General features: G+C 44.9%; 1 protein-coding gene across 2 annotated transcripts in view; it reads right to left on the minus strand.

Annotated features, from left to right (window-relative positions):
* The window catches only part of SMTN (smoothelin), a 291,316-nt gene that overhangs the window by 16,891 nt on the left and 259,035 nt on the right, over positions 1 to 15,390 (minus strand). For both annotated transcript variants that reach the window (XM_063913408.1, XM_063913409.1), the window contains exons 15-18: positions 14,258 to 14,318; positions 13,855 to 14,007; positions 5,405 to 5,528; positions 5,097 to 5,248 (exon numbers count right to left, since the gene is read on the minus strand). In XM_063913408.1, coding sequence (XP_063769478.1) covers positions 5,097 to 5,248; positions 5,405 to 5,528; positions 13,855 to 14,007; positions 14,258 to 14,318 — 490 coding nt within the window. The remainder of the gene's footprint in view (positions 1 to 5,096; positions 5,249 to 5,404; positions 5,529 to 13,854; positions 14,008 to 14,257; positions 14,319 to 15,390) is intronic.

Genomic DNA, 15,390 nt, shown 5'->3' on the forward strand with positions numbered 1-15,390 from the left:
GCCATTTTAAGGTACTCTAATTGCAGCCCAGGGCGCCCCCCCCCCAGCGCCCTGCACCCATCAGTGACCGGAGTATGTGGTGTGCATAGGGAGCAATGGCGCACAGCTGCAGTGCTGTGCGCTACCTTAATGAAGACCGGAGTCTTCAGCCGCCAATTTCCAGGACGTTCTTCTTGCTTCTGGCTCAGCAAGGGGCACGGCGGCGCGGCTCCGGGACCGGACGACCGAGGCTGGGCCTGTGTTCGATCCCTCTGGAGCTAATGGTGTCCAGTAGCCTAGAAGCCCAAGCTAGCTGCAAGCAGGTAGGTTCGCTTCTCTCCCCTAAGTCCCTCGTAGCAGTGAGTCAGTTGCCAGCAGATCTCACTGAAAAAAAAAAAACCTAATAAATACTTTCTTTACTAGAAGCTCAGGAGAGCCCCCAGGGTGCATCCAGCTCTGGCCGGGCACAGATACTAACTGAGGTCTGGAGGAGGGGCATAGAGGGAGGAGCCAGTGCACACCAGTAGTCCTAATTCTTTCTTAGAGTGCCCAGTCTCCTGCGGAGCCCGTCTATTCCCCATGGTACTTACGGAGTTGCCAGCATCCACTAGGACGCCAGAGAAATAATAGTATCTATTTTCCTGTGGGCCTGTGCTGCTGGGCCATGAATAAAAAATATTTTCAATGGCCAACTCAATCCCCCGGAATTCCAGGGATGGAGAGAGTTCTTCAATCTCGATACCCAGGATTGAAACAATGGCAAATCAGGGAATTTTAACATGAAGAGTTTCCCCTTCTCTTCTATGGACTGGTGATCGCCGATTGGCATTTTTGCATGGCAAAACAGATCCGATTAGGAAAACCCAGGACAGATGTATGGGGCTATTAAGTTAAAGTAAAACATTACACTATCATGTATAATTAAAAATAGTGCAAATCTAAGATCCCTGGTTGGGAAACACTGCATAGATTAGAACAGAGTCAAGTCCATATTCTGATACAGATTTTACATCTTTAACACAAACACAGATGAAGTTCAGCACTACCGTTTTAGACCCAATAAAATCAGCAGCATACACAGTTTATATTATGATTACAGTCCAAACGTCTCAGCTATTCACTTTTCAGCAATCACCAAAATACAAATCAAATCTCTAACTCACTGTAACCCAGTCTGGTGGGGTCGAGTCTAGTTTTACATATATTTTAAGCATAGGAACTTAGAGAGTGTACTGCCTGTTGCAAACATGGAGTGTTTCTGTCATGAGGGTTCTAGCGCTTTCTATGGTCACCCCTCCGCTAGTAGGACAGCTGCCATTTACCATGCCCACTGAGTGTAGACCAGGAGCTCAGAACAGCGCACAAAGAGGGGCCGACTCAGTCACACAAAGCAGATACATTGCATGCTTAATTATAGCAGCCATTTTGCACCTGTAGTCCAAGTTTGCCAGAACTATGTGGCTGCACAGCCCCTTGCACATACACTTGTGAGCGTGGCATCGCCACACATTAGCACCAGCCCTACCATGGGTGTAACAGGTCAGTCGGAAATTGATAGATTTTTGGGTATGCTTTAAATCTTAATAGACCGACAGAAAACTTATGAGTGAAAATGCCCTGTCACCACCCCAACTACACCAATATATCCTCCAGTGGAGATTCAACCCTTTTGTGCGCTGTTAAGCATAGCTCCATAGATCCATGTACGTTTGCCTCAGACGCATGTGCACTATGAGAATGGCAGATGCGACCGCCTTACATGAAACTATGAATCAGGACCAAAGTGCCCATGTGCTAGTCATTACTGTATTTTCCATATAAAGAGTATAAGATGCAAGTCATTGAGCAGGATGTATTTCACACAATCACCTCCTTCCATTAGATTTTCTAATATTTTTTTTTTTGTTTGGTTATTAAGACATCTAAAATCTTCTAACATGCATTATTGTAAGGATATTCTTGTGGTTGAATACAAACACCACTGTGTTTGTAGTAAGGTACATAAAAATTCTATAACTTCCCCATTCCAGGGAAAATCTGCAATTGTCCTCCCCTTGCCTAGGCATTTTATTGCTGTATGTCCCTAAGATTTATTTATTTTACTGTACTTCTGATTGATCATACTGTTTCTATGTAAATGGTTTGTTCTGTGTTACATATTGGTCATAAGTCTTATCAGGAATAAAGGCTGGAGGGCAACTGACAAAGGGGGCAATGAATGGGTAGCAGTGCAGTTGCATGTGGGTAGGTGATCTGAAGCCTCCTGAAAATAGTACTACACATTCTGCCTCTTGTATGGCTGAGCTGCCATGCAGTGTATGCCTGTACTTCCTGGCCCTCACACAGAGGCCGCAGCAGGACCCAGACATCCCCAGAAATAGGGCTGTGTAATAGAGCTGGCCATAAGTGGGATAACCATCGATGGTCACATTGATGATTAACCTCGATGATGTAAAACTATCTGCATGGGAACCATCTATCGCTTCACCCACCGATGGTCATTCCTGATTTCCAATTACTGGGATGCAAGCCAATTAGAACCTGGGGGTGGGGCTTTGCAGGTATCAGGGCGGAGCTATGCTCGGTGTCTGGGCATCTTGTAGAAAAAAGAAAAAAAAAATTATCCCCAAAACCACTGGGTGGATTTATACCATCGACCAGGTGGTTGGGGGGAGGGATTGTGGGGCACTATATGGTTGTCCCTCATCGATGGTAAAAGTATTTTAGGTATAGACCATTGATGATTTTGAATCATCGACGGTCAATGGTCATCCCTACTTTGTAATAGCAACTGCACACACACTTTAACTTACTGTGGCAGTATGCCGACAAGTGTTTTGCTCATGTGAAAATGGATGTACTTTTGTATACGTGTACTGTGTGTTTAAGAGCATATGTACATGTGTGTACCTATGTGTAATGATGCACGTGTGTATATATGTATACGAGTATCTATGCATGTGAGCATGTACCTACAGTATGTGTGAATATTTATGTATATACCCATGCACCACAGGCAGGTGGTCAGTGGGAACCAGAATGAAGTATTTCACTTGTAGGGGCAGTGCTGCCTATTCCACAGTGCACTACTGCTACCACCTCACTGGGGGCCCTAACATGCTGCCAGAAACCAGACTCCTAAACAGAGGCTGCAATGTGTGGTATCACATCATTAAATAGGTGAGCGGAGCTGGACTGAGGTAGGACTATAATTAAGGGAAAGTATCGAGAAGTATGAAAGGGATAGGCAATGTCCAGCACTGCAGCGGAACTACACATCCCAGCATGCCCAGCCTCAGTTTTGTTGTTAGGGCATGCTAAAAATGTGTCAGGGAATGCTGGGATGCATAGTGCCACAGCAGCTAGGGGGCTAGATGTTGCCTACTCCTGAGTATAAGAAGGATAGTTAGGATGATTGGCTCATGTTACAATGAGGTGACAGAATTAATGTGCTTAATGGGCCAAGTAAGATGAAGGGGTTCTTTTGAGGAGATTGAGGTATATAATTGGAGGGATTAATGAATACGATAAATATAGGGCCAATTTATAATAGGAATTAAGGAGTTAATGATTTCATAAATGGTTAATTATGTTGTGATGATGCTGGAAATGTTAATTTTAAGAAATGCTCAATTAATTATTGGTGTATGATATTGTATGGTAGTCAGGGTGATGCTATAACTTTTAGGAAGGCAGAGGCAAATTGGAATTATTTATTATTTTCTACTACTAGGAAAAAATATATTTAACCCTGCATACTTTTGTGTTGGTACCACCTACAGTTTATTTGGCCCTACCTACATGAGGCTGCTTTGGTTTTTTTTTTTCCAGGGCCACATTCAATTCCCAATCCACCCCTGGCTGCAGACAGTTTGTGGTGCCTTAAAAATCAAAGATATTAAACATCTCCAAATCCACAGAACTGTCCACTAACAAGGTTCCAATATAATGAGGTGTGGCCTCTCGCTCGTAGTGCGTGTGGCCAATCTCCAGGAAGTGACACCTTGTGAATATGACTTGGAGCAGACTGCGTCTTGCTAGTGGTAGGACCACTGGGAACTGGTTTCCACTGTGCTATGCTGCTATGAATAGTAGAAGGTGTTGGAGAAAATGCACCATCAGGATGTGAACATCCTCTGTACTAAAAGCCCAATAAATGTAAGCAGTAAGTTAATGTTTGTAGGATTTACAGTTCAATGGAAGCTTTGCACATCCAGAAAAGAATGCAGTTAGTATATGCAGCATACCAAGGAGACACGTTAGCACATGATCTAGAACTCATTAGGGCAGAGAAGCCAGCTTGATTGGATTAAAGGTGAAAGGCATGAGGTTAGATAGCTGATCAGCAGTGCAGTGTGTGCGACAGGAGAAGGAAGAGTCTGACTGCAGAGTGGACTGTCATTATACAAACTATTTACCACCCCAGGGAACTGTAGCCTCTCTTCCACAAATACAGAAACTGACAACTCCAAAGCATTCCATATCATTTGTTACTGAGAAATCATTTGATTAAACAAAACAGAAAAATATTCATGTTTTTGAAACAAAAAGAAAAAGCATTTTCACTAGTAAGCAAAATAATCGGAAGCTAATAAGACTCATAGAAAGCAGACAAAAACAGGTTAATAGTGACAATATTAGGCTTTAGGCTCAATCATATACAAGAAATGTTGCAGCAGAGAATAATTCAGGAGAGCATTATATGAGGGAATGCAATGATAAGAAACTATTCTTTTGGTGTCAGTGGGTGTTACATAAATAGGTCTGCCAGCAGTAATACACAGAACACAATGGCGTCTTCATAAACCTTATCTTCCATCACTTATTAAGCACCTCCATAGCCATTTCGGTAAACTGTATTTAATCATTTAGCATTTCATAACTTCATACAAAACTAATCCACAGCTTTGATAATAATGCCATGATCACACATTGGTGCATGTATGCTGGCATACATCTAGCAGAGGTTTATAAAATGTCAATACATAAGGCAGGGTTAGGACTTTCTATGAATATATAACATTTTTATATCATTGCACAAACAATCATAGCAAGACACCCCAAAAACGGGAATAGGTAACAAAACAGACAAGCCCATGACCAAAATGGATACGTACTCTGCAGCAGAGAAAGCCAGGTCAAAATTCTGCCTCCTGTTTTGCGGATGGAGTTGATTGTAATCAAATGCCTCAGGGAAGAAGTTATGGACCAAGGCACAGAATGCCATTCCATCGCTCCAGCTGGAAGAGAAGTTCTGGATGCTCACATGCTGAAAGGCAGAAGTATGTGCTGTCAGTAAGCCATTCCAACACTTTTCTGCCAACTTCAATGGAATGAAGACTAATTGAATGGAGAACTATTAGCACAGTAGATGTTTTCAAGCAAAGCCATCTAAGACAAGTTGGTAAGTCTCCAGAACACATACCTCGTAACCTCGGGTTTTCGCTTTACACCAGTCTAACAACATCTGCTTGATACTGTTAGCATTAGGAACACCAAATGCAGCAGTGCGGGGAGTAGCAACTTTGGCAAAGGCTGGACTTGATTGGCTATGAGAGAAACACACAAGATTGTGGAGAATCACAGCTTCCGTTTATTTTATTGACCTAAGTACTCTAGCAATTCTAGACTCATTCTACAAACTCAAGACTTTACACAGGAAAACCAGAATATTTATACTTGAGTAAAAACATTCTCCCAGAATCCACAGGTGATCACTTTACCACTGGGTTATAGAGCCTCCATTAAAACTTTGGCAATTTAAATATGTTAGAACATGTTCACCATCCTCCAATGAAAACAGTTAATTTTTCTAACCAAGCCCCATAGGACAAAACAAGAGAATCATAGTCCCCTCAAAGACACCTTTAGGTTTGTTAAACCTTTAAAAGGAGAATAAGAGCTCAAAAAGGGTGTACACTCAGTGTCTCACAAAGGATTATTTGAAAAAGGATTTAACATAAGTATGCAAATCCTATTTTTTAACTGGTTAGAATGGGGAGCATTGGACATCCCAAAGCAGACGCTCTGGTAGGGTATGATCTTGAGGTGCGCTGCACCCTTTTGACAAAATAAACAATACACGAAGGCAGGGCCAAGTGACTGCCGACAGCTAAAGCTCCATTGAACATTGCCCATGACGTGCATGCTGATCTGGTTGAATGTGCCTTAACAGGGTTTCCTGCACAATTGTAGACATGCTGAAGAACATGGGTGATTCATCTAGCCATCATCTGCTTTGATGCAAGCCATCCTCTTTCAAGGGCATCATAGATGACCAGAAGATAAGTCTTCAGTGCCCTAACATCCAATGGATGAAGAGATAACTCTTCATCGGTAGATGCATCATCTCAATGTAGAATCACAATGTTCTGAATTAAATAGAACCCAGTAAACATATCAGGCTGAAGAAAAGGTATCAGAATTTTCTGGACTATGACCAAGAGGTTTAATGAGGTGTCTCCTCATAGGTGAAATGATACAGTAACTAATTATCAGCAGGGACTGAATGAGGTCAGGGGACTTCGGAAAGTGCCCAGTTCAGACTTGAGTCACTGATAATACTAGTTGACCCGAGAACCAATAGCCGCAACACATGAGACAATTTGCCATTAAATCTGGTCAAGGAAGAGGTGTAATACTGAGCAGGATGGCCCTAATTGGGCCTGGGGGCCCTGCAGCCATGCAGATGCCAGTTTCTACTTCCAGTAGCGGCTAGCAGCAGGTCCCAACAGAGCATGGAAGGAAGACACCTCTTTTGTAATTCTCTGACACACTTTCTGTAGTGGCAGTTAGTCACCCAGTGATGACTATTCCAAGACACAAGTAGGTGTCAGGACTAGTGCTCCACAAATCGCTCCAATTCTCAGACAGACCAGTGAGGTTACGTGTAACCAAATGACTGTGAAGGCAGCACCTAAAAACCACCCCTACAGGATGAAGATATAGAAATGGGTGGAGCACCCATAGTCCATTGTCACCCTTTTTTATTTTATCACTTGTTGATTATGTCATTGCTCAGCGTCTTGCTGTGAGAGTTTACACACACACACACACCTTGAAAAAGAACTTTGGCAAGCGTCAGTCAACTGGAGAGGATGCTTTACCTACTTCTCACACAGCTTTAACGTGGTTGGCGAAGATGGGGAAGATCTTTGTAGTACCCGGTATTCCTAAAAACCTCTGGTAGGTGGCTAATCTTTTCCTTGTGGTGTTTTTATTGATTATGCTTTTAACTTTACTTATAATCTATTATTTTTTTTTAATATGATAAAACGCCAAAGATAATAGACTAGAATTTTTTTTTTACTTTTCCATGCAACTATCATATGTGGAGCGTCACTGGGGAAGAATTTGAAGACCCATATACCTAGCTCTTTCTTAATGCTTAGTATACTCTTAAGGATGAGTGTATAAAGAGGATTTTTTTTCTCATTTTCACTGCGCTACAGTACACCACTACATAGTTTTTCTTCTTCTTCATGTTACCATTGTGCAATATATCTGAGTCATACTGTTCATAAGTGTAAGTATCTATTTCCACATTTACTGGTAGTAGCAGAGCTACGTTTGGGGTCACCGGTGTATTGTATCACCACCATTCAGCTGGTTTGTGCACACGGGCACAACAGAGAGTAGCATGCTTAAGTATAGGCAACATATTGGTATATACGTGTATAAATCCTCTAGATCAGTTCTTGGTCTTGTTATTCATATCCACAACGTTTGGATTTCTACGGAGACTACTACAAACATTTGCTTTAGACTGTATTTAATGGAGTTGTCTCTTATCGCCTGAACACTGGGAACCACTCTTTTTTTGTCAAATTATCCCCACCATGATTTTATTCCTATGGAATTTTTACAGCAGCAAAGAAACTGCTGTAGGCCGTTCAATTCAGTTTTTCTGCACTGCAAGTTGAGGAGCAGGGTATGTATGTATTTTTGAATGACACAATAAAGCATAGAAAATAGGTAATCGCTGTTGCAATATTTTGTTTTCTCACATCTTAGAAGTTTGTCATCAAGACAGCATGTTTGTAAAAATAAGAATTTACTTACCGATAATTCTATTTCTCGTAGTCCGTAGTGGATGCTGGGGACTCCGTCAGGACCATGGGGAATAGCGGCTCCGCAGGAGACAGGGCACAAAAGTAAAAGCTTTAGGACTAGGTGGTGTGCACTGGCTCCTCCCCCCATGACCCTCCTCCAAGCCTCAGTTAGGATACTGTGCCCGGACGAGCGTACACAATAAGGAAGGATTTTGAATCCCGGGTAAGACTCATACCAGCCACACCAATCACACTGTACAACCTGTGATCTGAACCCAGTTAACAGCATGATAACAGCGGAGCCTCTGAAAAGATGGCTCACAACAATAATAACCCGATTTTTGTAACAATAACTATGTACAAATATTGCAGACAATCCGCACTTGGGATGGGCGCCCAGCATCCACTACGGACTACGAGAAATAGAATTATCGGTAAGTAAATTCTTATTTTCTCTAACGTCCTAAGTGGATGCTGGGGACTCCGTCAGGACCATGGGGATTATACCAAAGCTCCCAAACGGGCGGGAGAGTGCGGATGACTCTGCAGCACCGAATGAGAGAACTCCAGGTCCTCCTCAGTCAGGGTGTGGCCCTGACCAAGTATCAGCTCGGCAAAGTTGTAAAGCAGAGACCCCTCGGGCAGCCGCCCAAGATGAGCCCACCTTCCTTGTGGAATGGGCATTTACATATTTTGGCTGTGGCAGGCCTGCCACAGAATGTGCAAACTGAATTGTACTACACATCCAACTAGCAATCGTCTGCTTAGAAGCAAGAGCACCCAGTTTGTTGGGTGCATACAGGATAACAGCAAGTCAGTTTTCCTGACTCCAGCCGTCCTGGAAACTATATTTTCAGGGCCCTGACAACATCTAGCAACTTGGAGTCCTCCAAGTCCCTAGTAGCCGCAGGTACCACAATAAGCTGGTTCAGGTGAAACACTGACACCACCTTAGGGAGAAACTGGGGATGAGTCCGCAGCTCTGCCCTGTCCGAATGGACAATCAGATATGGGCTTTTTTGAGACAAACGCCGCCAATTCTGACACTCGCCTGGCCGAGGCCAGGGCCAACAGCATGGTCACTTTCCCTGTGAGATATTTCAAATCCACAGATTTGAGCGGTTTAAACTAATGTGATTTTAGGAATCCCAGAACTACGTTGAGATCCCACAGTGCCACTGGAGGCACAAAAGGGGGTTGTATATGCAGTACTCCCTTGACAAACTTCTGGACTTCAGGAACTGAAGCCAATTCTTTCTGGAAGAAAATCGACAGGGCCGAAATTTGAACCTTAATGGACCCCAATTTGAGGCCCATAGACACTCCTGTTTGCAGGAAATGCAGGAAACGACCGAGTTGAAATTTCTTCATGGGGCCTTCCTGGCCTCACACCATGCAACATATTTTCGCCACATGTGGTGATAATGTTGTGCGGTCACCTCCTTCCTGGCTTGACCAGGGTAGGAATGACCTCTTCCGGAATGCCTTTTTCCCTTAGGATCCGGCGTTCAACCGCCATGCCGTCAAACGCAGCCGCGGTAAGTCTTGGAACAGACATGGTACTTGCTGAAGCAAGTCCCTTCTTAGCGGCAGAGGCCATGAGTCCTCTGTGAGCATCTCTTGAAGTTCCGGGTACCAAGTCCTTCTTGGCCAATCCGGAGCCACGAGTATAGTTCTTACTCCTCTACGTCTTATAATTCTCAATACCTTGGGTATGAGAAGCAGAGGAGGGAAGACATACACCGACTGGTACACCCACGGTGTTACCAGAAACGTCCACAGCTATTGCCTGAGAGTCTTTTGACCTGGCGCAATACTTGTCCAGTTTTTTGTTCAGGCGGGACGCCATCATGTCCACCTTTGGTCTTTTCCAACGGTTCACAATCATGTGGAAGACTTCCCGATGAAGTCCCCACTCTCCCGGGTGGAGGTTGTGCCTGCTGAGGAAGTCTGCTTCCCAGTTGTCCACTCCCGGAATGAACACTGCTGACAGTGCTATCACATGATTTTCCGCCCAGCGAAAAATCCTTGCAGTTTCTGCCATTGCCCTCCTGCTTCTTGTGCCGCCCTGTCTGTTTACGTGGGCGACTGCCGTGATGTTGTCCCACTGGATCAATACCGGCTGACCTTGAAGCAGAGGTCTTGCTAAGCTTAGAGCATTGTAAATTGCCCTTAGCTCCAGTATATTTATGTGGAGAAAAATCTCCAGACTTGATCACACTCCCTGGAAATTTTTTCCCTGTGTGACTGCTCCCCAGCCTCTCAGGCTGGCCTCCGTGGTCACCAGCATCCAATCCTGAATGCCGAATCTGCGGCCCTCTAGAAGATGAGCACTCTGTAACCACCACAGGAGAGACACCCTTGTCCTTGGAGATAGGGTTATCCGCTGATGCATCTGAAAATGCGATCCGGACCATTTGTCCAGCAGATCCCACTGAAAAGTTCTTGCGTGGAATCTGCCGAATGGAATCGCTTCGTAATAAGCCACCATTTTTCCCAGGACTCTTGTGCAATGATGCACTGACTTTTCCTGGTTTTAGGAGGTTCCTGACTAGCTCGGATAACTCCCTGGCTTTCTCCTCCGGGAGAAACACCTTTTTCTGGACTGTGTCCAGAACCATCCCTAGGAACAGCAGACGTGTCGTCGGAAACGGCTGTGATTTTGGATATTTAGAATCCACCCCTGCTGTCGTAGAACTACTTGAGATAGTGCTACTCCGACTTCCAACTGTTCTCTGGACCTTGCCCTTATCAGGAGATCGTCCAAGTAAGGGATAATTAAGACGCCTTTTCTTTGAAGAAGAATCATCATTTTGGCCATTACTTTGGTAAAGACCCGGGGTGCCGTGGACAATCCAAACGGCAGCGTCTGAAACTGATAGTGACAGTTCCGTACCACGAACCTGAGGTACCCTTGGTGAGAAGGGCAATTTGGGACATGGAGGTAAGCATCCTTGATGTCCAGGGACACCATATAGTCCCCTTCTTCCTGGTTCGCTATCACTGCTCTGAGTGACTCCATCTTGATTTGAACCTTTGTATGTAAGTGTTCAAAGATTTCCCATTTAGAATAGGTCTCACCGAGCCGTCTGGCTTCAGTACCACAATATAGTGTGGAATAATACCCCTTTCCTTGTTGTAGGAGGGGTACTTTGATTATCACCTGCTGGGAATACAGCTTGTGAATTGTTTCCAATACTGCCTCCCTGTCGGAGGAAGACGTTGGTAAAGCAGACATCAGGAGCCTGCGAGGGGGAGACGTCTCGAATCTCTGTACCCCTGGGATACTACTTGTAGGATCCAGGGGTCCACTTGCGAGTGAGCCCACTACGCGCTGAAACTCTTGAGACGACCCCCCACCGCACTTGAGTCCGCTTGTACGGCCCCAGCGTCATGCTGAGGACTTGGCAGAAGCTGTGGAGGGCTTCTGTTCCTGGGAATGGGCTGCCTGCTGCAGTCTTCTTCCCTTTCCTCTATCCCTGGGCAGATATGACTGGCCTTTTGCCCGCTTGCCCTTATGGGGACGAAAGGACTGAGGCTGAAAATACGGTGTCTTTTTCTGCTGAGATGTGATTTGGGGTAAAAAAGGTGGATTTTCCAGCTGTTGCCGAGGCCACCAGGTCCGATGGACCGACCCCAAATAACTCCTCCCCTTTATACGGCAATACTTCAATGTTGGAATCTGCATCACCTGACCACTGTCGTGTCCATAAACATCTTCTGGCAGATATGGACATCGCACTTACTCTTGATGCCAGAGTGCAAATATCCCTCTGTGCATCTCGCATATATAGAAATGCATCCTTTAAATGCTCTATAGTCAATAAAATACTGTCCCTGTCAAGGGTATCAATATTTTCAGTCAGGGAATCCGACCAAGCCACCCCAGCGCTGCACATCCAGGCTGAGGCGATCGCTGGTCGCAGTATAACACCAGTATGTGTGTATATACCTTTTTAGGATATTTTCCAGCCTCTCAGCTGGCTCCTTGAGGGCGGCCCTATCTGGAGACGGTACCGCCACTTGTTTTGATAAGCGTGTGAGCGCCTTATCCACCCTAAAGGGTGTTTCCCAACGCGCCCCAACTTCTGGCGGGAAAGGGTATACCGCCAATAATTTTCTATCGGGGGAAACCCACGCATCATCACACACTTCATTTAATTTATCTGATTCAGGAAAAACTACAGGTAGTTTTTTCACACCCCACATAATACCCTTCTTGTGGTACTTGTAGTATCAGAAATATGTAACACCTCCTTCATTGCCCTTAACATGTAACGTGTGGCCCTAAAGGAAAATACGTTTGTTTCTTCACCGTCGACACTGGAGTCAGTGTCCGTGTCTGTGTCGACCGACTGAGGTAAATGAGCGTTTTACAGCCCCTGACGGTGTTTGAGACGCCTGGACAGGTACTAATTTGTTTGCCGGCCGTCTCATGTCGTCAACCGACCTTGCAGCGTGTTGACATTATCACGTAATTCCTTAAATAAGCCATCCATTCCGGTGTCGACTCCCTAGAGAGTGACATCACCATTTCAGGCAATTGCTCCGCCTCCTCACCAACATCGTCCTCATACATGTCGACACACACGTACCGACACACAGCACACACACAGGGAATGCTCTGATAGAGGACAGGACCCCACTAGCCCTTTGGGGAGACAGAGGGAGAGTTTGCCAGCACACACCAAAAACGCTATAATTATACAGGGACAACCTTTATATGTGTTTTTCCCTTATAGCATTTTAATATATATACATATCGCCAAATAAGTGCCCCCCCTCTCTGTTTTAACCCTGTTTCTGTAGTGCAGTGCAGGGGAGAGCCTGGGAGCCTTCCCACCAGCATTTCTGTGAGGGAAAATGGCGCTGTGTGCTGAGGAGAATAGGCCCCGCCCCCTTTTCGGCGGGCTTCTTCTCCCGTTTTTCTGAGACCTGGCAGGGGTTAAATACATCCATATAGCCCCCAGGGGCTATATGTGATGTATTTTTAGCCAGAATAAGGTACTATCATTGCTGCCCAGGGCGCCCCCCCCCAGCGCCCTGCACCCTCAGTGACCGCTGCTATGAAGTGTGCTGACAACAATGGCGCACAGCTGCAGTGCTGTGCGCTACCTTATGAAGACTGAAGAGTCTTCTGCCGCCGTTTCTGGACCTCTTCACTTTTCGGCATCTGCAAGGGGGTCGGCGGCGCGGCTCCGGGACGAACCCCAGGGTGAGACCTGTGTTCCGACTCCCTCTGGAGCTAATGGTGTCCAGTAGCCTAAGAAGCCAATCCATCCTGCACGCAGGTGAGTTCACTTCTCTCCCCTAAGTCCCTCGTAGCAGTGAGCCTGTTGCCAGCAGGACTCACTGAAAATAAAAAACCTAACAAACTTTTACTCTAAGCAGCTCTTTAGGAGAGCCACCTAGATTGCACCCTTCTCGGCCGGGCACAAAAATCTAACTGAGGCTTGGAGGAGGGTCATGGGGGGAGGAGCCAGTGCACACCACCTGATCCTAAAGCTTTTACTTTTGTGCCCTGTCTCCTGCGGAGCCGCTATTCCCCATGGTCCTGACGGAGTCCCCAGCATCCACTTAGGACGTTAGAGAAATTATATATTTCCACATTTACAAAATAATCTGCACGATTTAGGAAATAGATATTTCATACATTAAACACATAAAAGCTGCAGCAGACATTTTTCTGCACATACATTATATACTAGTGTAAGTGAACACTGTAGGTCAAGTTAATAAAATAGCGTAAGAAACAGAGCTTTTAAAAAACAAAGCAGCACCCAGGCCAGCTCAGTTGATCACCGCCCCTTCCCACCTTTCCTACCTTCCACTATCCTTCTCTAGTTTCTCAATCATGGCCTTGCGAGACTGAGCAGGTGATGTCTTAGGAAGGCTTTGTGCTTTCATGAGTTCCTTCTTCCTCTCAGCTTGCCTCCGCTCCATAGCGGCCTTTCCATCATCCTCACGATCAAAAACACTGCAGTACATAAGATATTAAATTGTTTGCAGCACTCTTTGCATACATTATACTAGAGTAGATGGCGCTAGGTTACTGAAGCAGACCGTCAACTTCCTGTACATAGTTTCATATTTTTTAATGAACATGTAATTATTTAAGCAAGCCAAAAGGATGTTTAATATACACTGCTACTAGCAGCATATAACCTCCCTCCTCCCCCTACTATTAAGACAGTGGCTCTACTATCAACACATGTTCTCATATTTACCTGCCAACTTTCTTAGATGTGGCTGTAAATGAAGATTTTGTTTGAACAACTGTTCCTCCATCTGCAAAGGCAAAATAGAATTACTCATATTACATGACCATAAATGCATCTCTAGCAGTTTCAGAATATTGTGCCTAGTACAAAGGAGGATATATGGTAAATATGCTTTGCTATCTCGTAACAGTCTAGGAGGTAACCTTGGGAGTTTTGTCTATCTGCCCTATGCTTGCAGAAACCAGGGCCTGGCCACTTACCAGTGACATTAGACCTCACTCAGCAATGATTTACAGTACAGTACAAAAAGAGAATCACAAAGGGACATGCCTATGTTAATAGACACGGGGCAGTCTCCCCATCTGGCATGTTCTCATTTCTCCAGCTAACACTTCTGGTAAGGGAAACTGCAAGCTAAGAAACCAATAATTGCAGGGAGATCTGTCTGATGTATATGAAGGCTTCAGCTCAAAAGCCATGGAACCTAGTTGTAAAGGCAGATAAACCAATCCCTGATTGCCCACTCCAGACATGGTTGTAATAATTTTGCTATCACAATAAATTTCAATATTACAACCTTTTTTTTTTCCCTGCAGGAAGGAAAAAAATGTAAAAAAGTTAAAATCCTATTATGCAACTGTAGGCAATATAGACAAACTGGAGTAGACAGGCTGGCAATCCCATCATGTGAGGAGATGAGGCAACAAGTCTGATTTGGACCTCACACCTTTGAGAATCTAACAGCTTAACTGGGTCTACAGCAAACACTGAAATGGAACTTCGTGCGGACACCCGATTGGCAGATTCGTGAGGACAAGAACTCTTGGACTCAAGCAATCCGCCAGCCGGGATTACAGAAGCCTGCCATTGTGTTAGGCTAGACTACTTGGGAGGCTGACGGCTGCCGTCTGGATTTGTCCCTCTATACTCCCCTTGAAACCGATGGGGAAAGTTTTCACCCCCAAAAAATTAAATTATCTATTTTAACCCTAGTCAAAAGGTTTGTCTTCCATTCTTGATCTCCCGATCTAGGACCGAGGCATTAAGTGCCAAAAAATTTTTTTTTTTTTGGGGGGGGGGGAAACTTTCCCCATCGGTTTCAAGGGGAGTATAGAGGGACAAATCCAGACGGCCTTGTT

This window comes from Pseudophryne corroboree, chromosome 1, assembly GCF_028390025.1.
Source record: "Pseudophryne corroboree isolate aPseCor3 chromosome 1, aPseCor3.hap2, whole genome shotgun sequence".
Classification (NCBI taxonomy): Eukaryota; Metazoa; Chordata; class Amphibia; order Anura; family Myobatrachidae; genus Pseudophryne; species Pseudophryne corroboree.